Here is an 11,896-nt window from a genome sequence, read left to right as displayed (position 1 = left end):
AAAAAAAAAAAAAAAAAATTTTTTTTTTTTTTTTTATTTTAAAAAAAAAAAAAAAAAAAAAAAAAAAAAAAAAAAAAGAATCATTGTGTAATGCAATGTTTTTTTTAAGAAACACTTACAAGGAAAACAATCTCAAAATACCCACAAAATGTGCATGGCTTTTTCTTTGGGGATCTAATTTAGATAAATCGAAACCACAGGAAGTATCAGGTATGATGGTAATTATTGAGGCTTTAAGCTTAGGTATTCTTCTAAATACCATCTACACTGAAATTCTGATCTTGTTAGGAGTGAATATTCCCAGATGAACTTGAGATAGACATGTGGTACACCTATAAATATTGTACCACATGCTTCCATAAAAGATGGTCACATTTCTAGATTATTTTGAAAATATAATACATAAACACAATAAAAGACACAAGAATCACAATTGGAGAACTTGGAAACGAAGAAAAATATTTAGCCTTTACTATATTGTTAACTATTTTGTTCAAGGGAAATAAATAATAGATTAAAAAAAGAAATAGGAAAGATAAATGAGTTAATGTTTATCAGACAGCACAGTAATTGATTGCTTTTCCTCTCATAGCTTATTCCAATAGCAAAGTAAAGCATGAAAGTTTGAATTGGCTTCATAATTTTACAGTGCTTTAAGCTACTGTATTTTACCTGCAAGTATGGCAGCTTGAAGACATATATATGGCCTTTACTTTGGATCTAATGATGGGAAATGATTAATTAGGTATAGTAGTTTTATCACTTTTCATGTTGTGCTCAACTCTAGCAATTATGAATTTTAGAAGTAAATATCCTAATTCATAAACAATTCACATTTATATTTATGTAATAGCTAAAAGCCCATACCTTGGTTCTGCCACCAGAAACTCCTAATTCACTATATTTTCATCACTGAGGAACATTTACTTTGTTTATTTATTATTTCCATTTTATTTTAATTAAATATTTATTTTTTACCTTTAAAACCCTTCTTCAAATAATTTTGACCACTTTTAAATAAGTGACTTTATTTAATGTTAATGGATGCTTTATTAAAATAAAAAAAATAGAAAAGGAAAAAAATTAAATATTGATGATGTTCTATGAAATAAAATCTCTCACAGCCAGCAAAGATGTAATTTAGGTATATGATTGAGATTTCCATTTGAGATCATTTTGCTTAAGCTGTTGTTTCAGATTTACTAACCACCATTTAAATTCAACTAGGACTCTTCAACTTGGTCACCTGCTAGAAGTGAAGGCAAAACAATTTGCTGCATCAAAATGGACGACTGAACAGAAATTTTAATACACCAGTTAATGATCAGTGGAAATATTTTCAATCAGTAATATCTTATATTTCTAATTTACATAATTTATGTTCACAAATTATTCATTACATCATCTTGTTGTCTATGGATTGTCAAAAATAACAAAAAAACAAACCAAACAACAGAGGGAGAACAGAAAATAAATGACAGAAGGATTACATCTCTTTCACAAACTTCTACAAAAATGTGTGGTTTTCCACAATTTGTGTGAGGAAAGTCAGAGAAGTCATCTAATGGATTTCACTGGCAAAGGAGCATGCAGTCTACAGGACCAGACAAGATCCAGTCCAAAGTGAAAAAAAAAAAAGAAGAAAAAGAAATAATACAGTTGTCAGGTCCTCAGCATTACCCATTTTACTTAGAAGTTTGCACCACCTATTAAGGAAGATGGCTTAACTCAGCAGAAAGGCTCTGTGATGTAGCAGCTCACCTAAACAAGCAAGACAAGCTTTGGAACAGAGTGATAAAGTACAGGGATTGTTTTTTTTTAAGTATTTTATGTTAATCAATAGTTAACAGAAATAATGAACCAGCAATTTCATCAATATGACTATAACCAAACAGTTAACTGATTTCAAGACACTTTTACCTTGGGAAGTGCTCCAAAAGTTGAACTAAAGTGAGAGGAACTTGCTAATTACACTTAATTCTGAAAGGTGACACCTTTTGTAAAACTTAATTGTGTTCCAGTGTTGAGATAGAAGATGAAAAGTGAGAAATCAAAGAGATCAATGAATTTGTAATGATCTGCTGCTTTTTGTAGATCAGAAGGCTCCAAACATCCCTAAATCTTGGTTTAAAGGCATGTTGACCTATTAATCAAGAAAGGTCAGCTGTCTCAGAATGTCACCTTTTTCAGCTGCTGATCTGGCAGAGAGAATACATAATAAACTCTTTCATCCTTGAGACTCATAGCAGGTAACTCATGGCTTAAAATGAATTTGTGGACCCAGAAAGCTTTTGTCCAGATTAAGGGACTTTTCTACCTTTACAACTAAATTCAGCCAGATATATTTCTGGTTTTATAGTAACCAATATAACTAAATACTGATTCCATGATTCATTGCTTTAAGATGTGATTTGTTGCTCTGTAGGGGACATCAGCTGACACTGTGTATCTTCGCTAATAGTAATAATGGCCAGTCTCTTCGCGAACGAAGAACCGGGGAAGGTTTTTTTACACCTTCCAGCCTGCGCATTGGATTTTTTAGGTGAGACACAGTGTGCGCGGAACTGAGCCCACCCTTTAATCCTGAGGTTCATCTGCCAGGGCCAAGCACGCTTGGACGGTGGCAGCGAGGTCCTCAGGACGTAGATGGATTGCCTTACGGGCTAACGAGCTCCATCTGCCCGGGGAGGGGCCCCGACCAGGAATCGAACCCAGGTCTCTGCAGTGACAGTGCAGTGTCATTTAATAGTAAAGCTCTAATGATAGCTCTTTACTGATAGCTGCTTTACAGCTCTTCTTGCAGTAGGCAAACATTTGTATGTATAGAGAAGGCTCCATGATTTCATAAATTTTAAAGCTTGCAGAACCTATGCTAAGGTGTATCCATGCATGCTTTTAAAATAATTTCAGGAAAAAAAGAGAGTAGACAGTAGTCATCTGTACGATACACAAAAGTACCATTAGTAACATGCATCAATAGTAATCATTATCAAAGTGCAATCCTCTTGCTAATAATTCAGGAACATCAGATTAGCTCATTATCATATCAGAAATTCACATTTATTGGGTAAAGCAGCAATGAGTCTGTAACACTTAAATTAATGAGAATTTTCTCATACTTCCCATCATAATTATTGGTATTGACATTGTGTTCTTTGTGCTTACCTAATTTTAGAGAGAATAGAAGAGAACTATGTGATAAACTTTTTTTCCCCAGATCACCACAGTAACTTTCATAAATTAGCTTATTCATAAAGGCAACTTTTAAAGAACAACTGAATAATAATAATAATAATAATAATAATAATAATAATAATAATAATATCTCCAAGGAAGCCAACTAGAGAGGCAGATTGAATTTTGAAGAGACTTGATTAAGCCTCGAACAAGGAAGTTTACTTTTTCTCTTTACTCAAAAAGATTCCTTCCATTTTAATTTTTTGTACAGCACACAGCTACAAGTGACATCAGTAATCTACACTAAGTGATGATCCCTCCTCATCCTGAGGACTATGCCTTTCGAGTTTACATTCTCTTCTTTCATTAATCCATCTTCTTTTAATTCTTTCACTGTTTCCAGAAACTCTATCTCTGCCTCTATCTCGTCTATTCTATAAACTGAAATGCAAACTTATATCCCAATATATTCTTACGTTGTCACAACGTTTTTAGGAATGTTACACAAATCCTGTATCAGTATTTCCAACAAATACACATCTACCAGAGCTTTAGTTTTCTTCAGAAACTGCAAGTAATGCACATATCATATTTGCTAGATTTGACAACAAAGTCCATTGTCCAAAACACTTTGCCAGCGTGTTTGTGGTCTTGTGTCAGTTTTGGAGATACCTGCGACTGCAGCCAGTATTTGGAGCTCTAAGCTGTAACTTCTCAACATTTGGGAATGGGTAAGACAGGCAAAAATGTCACAGGGATGAAGATAAGAGCTGATGAGGATCCATTATGATGCAAATACAAAGCAGAGCTCAGTGTTTTTTCTCCAGAAGAAAACCCACATAATTGAGACATAGCATACATATTTGATTGTAGAAAGATGATGCAATCAACTGTGATGCTCAATTTGTGGCCTTTATGATTTCCTTTATTCACTGTAACTCCACAAGGAAAATGGGGAAAAAGCTTGCAGGAGAAGGAAAAGTCCAGTTTTATCTTCTTTGAACCATCAGCAGAAATCTCAGAAACACAAACATTAGGTTTGACGGAAGTATAGAGATTGATCTGTGAAGTTATTAGAATAAGTGACTGCTAAGTATCTATATCTTTTAAAGTCTATTTGTTATCATTTTATTTTAGAACTTCTTTGTACAAAATTACAGAATAGAGCATCATTATTATTTTATCTTCACAACCCATTCCTCCATAGAGCTTGGTTCGGTCAAATCCTTGTGTGTGATTTTCAGTCCCTTTTTTGATGGTGGGCTGTCACATCTTCCTGATCCAAGTAGCTCTTAATATGGCCTTCTTCATCATTCTATCATACACCTGAATTTGTTCTATTTTCATTTTCCATATCATTTAGCCTCTCCCTCATTTTATTTTCTTTTAGCAAATCAATTTGAAAGGGGAATCAATTCCCTAAACATCAATGTCAGAGCCAGTTTCAGATAATTCAAAGTATCTAATTCATCAGCATAGGCCTAGTGTTGACCTATAAGAATCCTGCCCTCCTCTGGACCACATCATGGAAGCCAGACAGGGAACTCAAGATACCTCAGGAGAGATTAAGCAGCTCAACATTTCTTTTCCCTTTCTTCTTCAGACATCTCACACTTGTTTCTTTCACCCTTCAAAGTCCATTTCAGTCACTGCACCTACTTCCACTCAATAAAGTAATACTATCCATAAAGTTTAAAACTATCATAAAATATCTCAAGTTGGAAAGGACCCATAAGGCTACTTGCAGGGCTACCTAAAACTAAATAAAAAATAAACCGTATGGCTAAGCATATGATCCAGATGCTCCTTGAACTCTTCTCACTCTCCTGGGAAGCCTGTTGGAGTAACTCATCACCTTCCTGGTGAAGAACCTTTTTGTAATGTCCAATCGGAACTTCCTCTGAATCAGCTTCATTCCATTTCTTCATGTTCTGTCACTGGTCACCAGAGAGGAGATCAACATTTCCCCGTCTGCTCCCTCTCCCCTTAAGGAAGCTGTGGACTGTGATGAGGTCACAGTCTCTAGACTGAATAAACCAAGTGACATCAGCTGCTCTTTGTTAGTTGCTCTCCTCTGGACCTACTCTAACCTAAGTGTGATGTCCTTACACTGTGGCTCCCAAAACTGCACACAGTACTGGAGGTGAGTAACACCAACACAGAGTAGAACAGGACAATAACCCCCCTTGACTGGCTGGCGATGCTGTGCCTGATGCATCCCCAACAGTTGGCCCTTTGTTGCTGGGGCACTGATGACTCATATCCAACTTGCCACTAATCCAAATCCCCACATCAAGATTAATCAAGGTTAATATTAAAGGCTTATCTAAATTGCCTTGCTGCTTGTCCTCTGATAGGAGGAATCTTTGCTGTTGTTGTTCTTCTGTTCCAACAACATTACTTGAATAAATTGTTTATAAACTCACGGACAGTAGGTTTTATTGAACAACCCATTTCAGATGCAATGTTTGATGTGGGAAGTTCCTCAAATCTTAACTACAGATATCTCAGAATGATCATAGGGTGGCTGTTTTTATTGTATGCTTTCCACATGCATCTGCTACTACTGCCAAACTTGAAAACAAGTCAGCACTTAGGACTATATATTGTGCATTTTTCTTCTTTCACTCCCTGCCTCTAAACTGTCCTTCCTTCTCTGCCTGCTTCTTTATCTTTTCATCTTGCCTTTCAGCTGAACTTCCTCTATTAATTTTTCTCATTGCTACTTTTTTTACCTTTGTTTCTCTAATAACACTCAAAATTGAAACAGAAGGCACCACTCCTCAGAGAACTGAAAAAGAGAAAACTAATCTCAGTTTGTTGAAAGAGTTTTATTAAATTTATCAGGGTGATAGTAAATAAAAGATCTGTTACTTTAGAACTGAGCATCAAAAAAAAAAAAAAAGTCCAGTTGAACTTATTTCCATATTTGTAACAAAAATTTTAAATTTGTGTTGAAAGTTCTTCACTTTTCATCCAACCAGTTGTAGAACTAGCCTTACTAAAGTTATCATCATGGCTAGGCTTTGCAAATGAAGAACTTACTAAAGTATTTCTTTGTTTTATATGTAAGCGGCAATTTTCGAATAATTCTGTACTACCTTTTCTGCCTCCGTAAGAGCCCCCCTTGGCCCTTATTTGAGTATCAGAAAGAACAAAAATGCAAAAGAACTCAGATTTTTCATTGCAGCAGGATATCCCCCCACCACCCTGGAATGTGAACAAGACAATGTGCTGTTTGCAAATGTATCAGTGGTGGGCTGATGTGGCTCCAATCCCTGGCCTGGCAATGTTGAAACCAGTCTGGCTTCAACCCTGAATTCATATCCTGAATTAACATCCTGATGGTGAGGCAACCACCAGAGTCAGTCAATCCCTTTATACTGCAAAGGTTCAGTGGACTTCCATACTGTCAAGTTCTTGCAACATAGCCTTTCTTGGGGTGTATGAGTAGAGATTCCTCCCTTGGATGGGGATGCCTTCTCGAGGTTGAGAGAAAAAGAGATGCCTAAGAACACTGGTATCGGTGAGTTACATCAGTCTCTAATCAATAATTATTTCTTTTTTCAAGTTTTAGTATAAGCATTTCAATAATTGGTTTAAATTTTAAATTATAAATGACAGGAACAGAAAATGAGGAAAATGTATACATGTAACTCTAGAATGAGTGCAGAAACTAGAAACTCCATGTTGATAATAAATTAGGACGGATTGTTAATAGCACAACAGCTTAAATGAAGGAAAATTACTATTTTAGCATTCTTCCTCCCTTTAAGGTATTTAAATTTTTATATTTAATTGTTATTTATATATATTTTAGCAATATAACAAAAATGATGAAGTTTACTTAATTTTTAAAATTTATTTAAATGTCAGCTACTTTTCCCTCTGAAATGCCTACTAGAAAGATCTTCCTACTTTCTCAGTACCCTTTTTGGTTGCTTGTTCATCACTGCAATACAGGATTGTTTTGTTCTTCCTTTTGTTATTCCTTCATGCAAAATATCACATCTGCAACCTGTTTAATGGAATATTAGATCAGATAAATGTAATGTTCAGGAGCTAACAAAAAGCTTAAGCACATTAGAACTTTAAAACTGTTTGAGACACTCAAACAATAAAAACTAGCTGTAATATATAATTTGACTTCCTCCCATTTCTTTTGCAAGAAATAAATATGTAAAAAAACTGGAAAGAAACTAAAAAAACCTGGAAAACATTTTTCTGTACTTGATTTTTACACTATTGTTTTGTTTTTATTTGTTTTAAATCAAAGAAAAGTGAAGAAAAATATCACAATTATACCTGTTACTGAAAGATGTAAAAAATTTGGCTCTTTGCAGTAGATTAAATCTACTGCATTTTCTGAAGCTATTCTCTTAAAAAGTAGAGAAAATATGTGTAGACCATTACTTTTTGGCAATAATTTTGAGTATTTTGTATTTCTTAATTTGTTACATATTCAGTATAACCTATGGTTTGTAATATGTTTTAATTGGATTTTAAAAGGAGGATTCATTTTATCTAGGATAAGATTTTATAAACTTATACAGCAGATGTTCTACCAAATTCCTACCTATCATGAAGTATCACATTTAAAAACTCCACAAATACTGGTTATGCATTGTCCTCTGCAAGCAGGCTTTTTATATGTTCTCAGGAATGCAAAGTATATATTATCTAGCCTAAATTGTGAAATCTTTAACTAGAGGAGGTACTTTACTGGATCTGCTCCTGACAAATCTGGAGAGAGATAAGAAAGAATCTGTGAAATACGTTGGCAAACTTGGCTGCAGTGACCATGAGACAATGAAATTTAAGACAATTGATCCTGAGAAAAGTTTGCAAAATGAGCAGTAAATTACAAGCCTGGACTTCTGAAGTGACTCCTGATGAAAGTCAAATGCAAAAAGGGAGTAGATGGAAAATGAAAAAAACCCCACACTTCCCAGTGGCAGGTTCTGTGGAAGGTATAACTCACAATAGAGGAAGATGTCTTTAGGTTGCAGTTAAGTGAATTGGACATACATAAGTCCTTGTAGCAGAGCAGATAAGTTCAAGGTGCAATTCTAGAGGAAGATCTACAATGTCACTGAAAGGCCACTCTCTCTTATCTTTAATAGATCAGATAATTGCAGGTTTGGAACTGACTGGAAAAGTCAATTTCCATGTCCATCCTCAAGAAGAAAGATGTAGGCACCTATAGACTGGTTTGCCTCACTGAGATCGTGGAGCAAATTTGCCTCGATGCCACATGGTGGATCACTAAAAACAGTGAGGATAATAAAAAACTGGAGCAAGTTAAGAAGAGAGGAACCTCTGCAAGTGATGATATTAAAAACTAACTGTGTATGACTTCAATGGTCTAATCTAACCTCGTAGTTGATTCTGCTTTGAGCAGGGAGGGATTAATCTATAATTTCTAGCATTTTAACAGCCACAGTAAAAATAAGCAGCTCTCTGTGCTTGTCCAGCCATGTGTCTAAAACAACACAGAATAAACACTATTTGAAAAAAAAAATCCAGAACACCCTTCACCTCATTTTATCTTGTCTTATCAATTCTACAAAACTCAACAGTTGACTTTTCCAGTTCTTTGAGATTTGCACTTTTAGCTGCAGACCACTGAGAAGCAGAAAATTAAACGTAAAGGTGTCTGAAGATTTATTACAAAATCTAAATAGACTCTGGCTACTATTTCATGGTCAGTCTTCTTATTAGGGTATTTTTCCAGATCAAGGCTGTTTTACATATACTGTAGAATTGAAATGACAAATGTGAAATTAAATTTCCTACTGAAAGATGGGCATACAAATATGAATAGATGTATTAAAAATAGTGGGGGAACTGAATTAAAATCCCAAACAACTTACATTTTCCTCTATATCCTACTCTACAAAATATACAGTTTACCAAAATAATTAAAATAGGTAAAAAGTAAATGGATAAAAAAATGTTTATTTTGTACCATCCATATTAAACAGGTGAATGATACCAATTATTGAATATTTATATGCATCTAATAAGTATTTTTGTGTCATTTTAAGAATGTAGATTCAGTCATTTATTTTGCTCTACTTTTTCACCTTATATGTGTTGAAAAATGGGAAAGGCAAAAACTGCTAAGAAAGAACAACAAAATTCCCATTATTTATGGGGGAAAAAAAAAGAAAAGAAAAGAAAAGATTTTTTTCAGTGATATATAGGAATGTAAAACTGGACACAAATTAGAAGGCCTTAGATTATTATCCCTACAGTTTTCTTTGTGATGGTAGGCACCTTAAGGAAACCTGTAGCTCTTGTAGGAACAATATAAATGCAGGTGGGTAGAAGGACTGAAGTTTAATGCTACCACATCTGTACTTGATATACTTAATATAAAGGAAAGATCTTGGCAATTTAGGTGAAAATAACATCAGACCACAGACACCAGGGGTGCATAAGGTGCTAAATGCATTACATATTTAACAGTGGCAAAAAGCCTGGAACACAGAAGCTGGATCAGGTGCCAGGTCGCTGGGTAGAAATTACTAAGAACCTAATAGAAAACCTGAATATATGCAGGTACGAGAGGAACAGGAGAAATGGCAGCTCTTAGAAGACAGAAGACTAAAACCAAAGTTATAAGAGTGAAAATGGTTGAAAGAAGAGAAACATCTCTGCATCTATTACAGCTACTAAAACCCCAACCTTCAAATACACCTTTTGCAGCACTTGTATTTGTGTTTAAAGCAAGATGGAAGCAGGTGTAAGGGGCAACAGAAAACACTGTTCTAAGAAATACATGTACCCAAAACATTTACTTCCATATTTCATGCTTATTTCCTACCTATGGGCAGGTATCTTGCGGTCCCCAGCAATCAGGATAACGTCACAGAGCTGCTGCTGCTTCAAGTAGCTCTCCATCTTTCTGAAGGTTTGCTCTGCATGGTGAACAGCCTGGTAGAATTCCTCGGAGCTACACGAATCCATGTCACAGTGGGGTGGCAAGGAGTGGCTGGCTCCTGACAGTCTGTAAACCACAAGAGAAACTCCACGTTGATAAGATGTAACCAGGCTTCATCGCAGGCTTATAGGATCTGATAACATCCTTTTCTGTGTTCTCATCACTAGAAGTACAAAAATCTTACTGCATTGGGAGACAAATGGAAAAAGTAATCCTGTCTTTCCACTGTTTCTAAGAGTGCCTACTCTAGTTTACTTTCCCAAATTCACATTCATTTTACATTCTCTGAGAAAGAAAAATAAAATTCTAATTGACTTAATTTGTAAAGAATTGGGATTATTTCCACAACAATAAATTACACACCTGCTTTTCAATTCAAAGGCTCATTAATACAAGGTAAATTTAGCCTGCAAATATAACGATGTCTATATTAGGAAAAAAAGATAAATATTAAGGAGCACATAAGAAATGTTGATTATTTATAGAAATAATACAACAGCTTCATTACATAAAGTTTGAATTCAGTAAGTACTATATTTGCAGAATGATACTGAAAGACCTATAAGAAAATGCAGTCTACATTCCTGGTGCTGGAAAAAAACTGAAAAGTACACAAAGATAGTAATTCTTAAAAATCAGCTATTAAAATCAAATGCAGTTATTAAAAAGTAAAAAAAAAAAAAAAAAAATGAGATATGCTTGTGATTTACTTTTGAATTATTTTTTGTCCAAAATTGTTCCACATAGTTTCCAACAGCCATTGTATGAAGCTCAGCAGGTTTAAGGGGGAAAGGCTACTCCACCTTTCTGTCACAGAAATCTCTGGGCTTCACAGCATTCCTTTAAAGTAGCTGGAAGCCTGCATAATTGAAGGTGACATGCAGATAATTTCACGAACCGACGCAGTTACTTTATCTCATCCTTTCTTTTCTTTCTTTCCTTTTTTTCCTTTCCTTTCTTTCTCTTTCTTTTTCTCTTTTTCTTTCTTTTCTATCCCTTTCTTTTCCTTTTTCTTTCTTTTCTTTCTCTTTCTTTTCCTTCCTTTTGATTCTCTTTCTTCCTTTTCTTTCTCTTTTTTCATTCTTTTCTTTCTCTTTCTCTTTCTTTCCTTTTCTTTCTTTCTTTTTCTTTCTATTTTTTCTTTCTTTCCTTTTTTCTTTTTTTCTTTTTCTCTTTCTATTTTTCTTTCTATTTCTTTTCTTTCTTTTTCTTTTTCTTTCTTTTTTTTTCCTTCTCTATCTTTCTTTCTCCTTCTTCTCTTTCTCTTCCTTTCTATTTCTTTCTTTTCCATGTTTTTTCTCTTTTCTTTCTTTTTCATTTTTTCTTTCTTTTCTTTTTATTTTCTTTTTTTTCTATATTTTTCTCTTTTTTCTTTTGTATTTTTCTTTCTCTTTATTTTCTCATATCTTTCTATCTTTTCTTTCTTTCTTTTCTATCTTTTCTTTTTTTTTCTCCTTCTTATTCTTTCTCTTCTATCATTTTCTTTCTCGTTCTTTCTTTCTCATTCTTTCTTCTCTATCTTTTCTTTCTCTTTCTTTTCTTTTATCTCTCTTTCTTTTCTTTCTTTTTATTATCTTTCTTTTCTATCTTTTCTTTCTCTTTCTTTTCTTTCTTTCTATTATCTTTCTTTTCTATCTTTTCTTTCTCTTTCTTTTCTTTTTAATATTTTCTCTTTCTTTCTCTTTCTTTCTTTTCTATATTTTCTTTCTCTATTTTTTCTTCCTTTCTTTTTCTTTCTTTTTTCTTTCTTCTTTCTTTTTTCTTTTTTCCCTT

General features: G+C 34.1%; 1 protein-coding gene across 1 annotated transcript in view; it reads right to left on the bottom strand.

Moving 5' to 3' along the window:
* Nucleotides 1-11,896, bottom strand: part of KLHL1 (kelch like family member 1) — a gene marked incomplete at its 3' end in the record, with an annotated part of 116,961 nt that overhangs the window by 51,240 nt on the left and 53,825 nt on the right. Inside the window, exon 2 of the mRNA XM_027882953.1 lies at nt 10,007-10,189. Coding sequence (XP_027738754.1) covers nt 10,007-10,189 — 183 coding nt within the window. The remainder of the gene's footprint in view (nt 1-10,006; nt 10,190-11,896) is intronic.

The sequence above is a fragment of the Empidonax traillii genome, unplaced genomic scaffold, assembly GCF_003031625.1.
Source record: "Empidonax traillii isolate 1590-97213 ecotype Southwest subspecies unplaced genomic scaffold, ASM303162v1 scaffold115:size2055165, whole genome shotgun sequence".
In the NCBI taxonomy this organism is placed as follows: Eukaryota; Metazoa; Chordata; class Aves; order Passeriformes; family Tyrannidae; genus Empidonax; species Empidonax traillii.
Note: the sequence above shows the minus strand (reverse complement) of the source record. Positions and strands in the feature narration are given on the sequence as shown.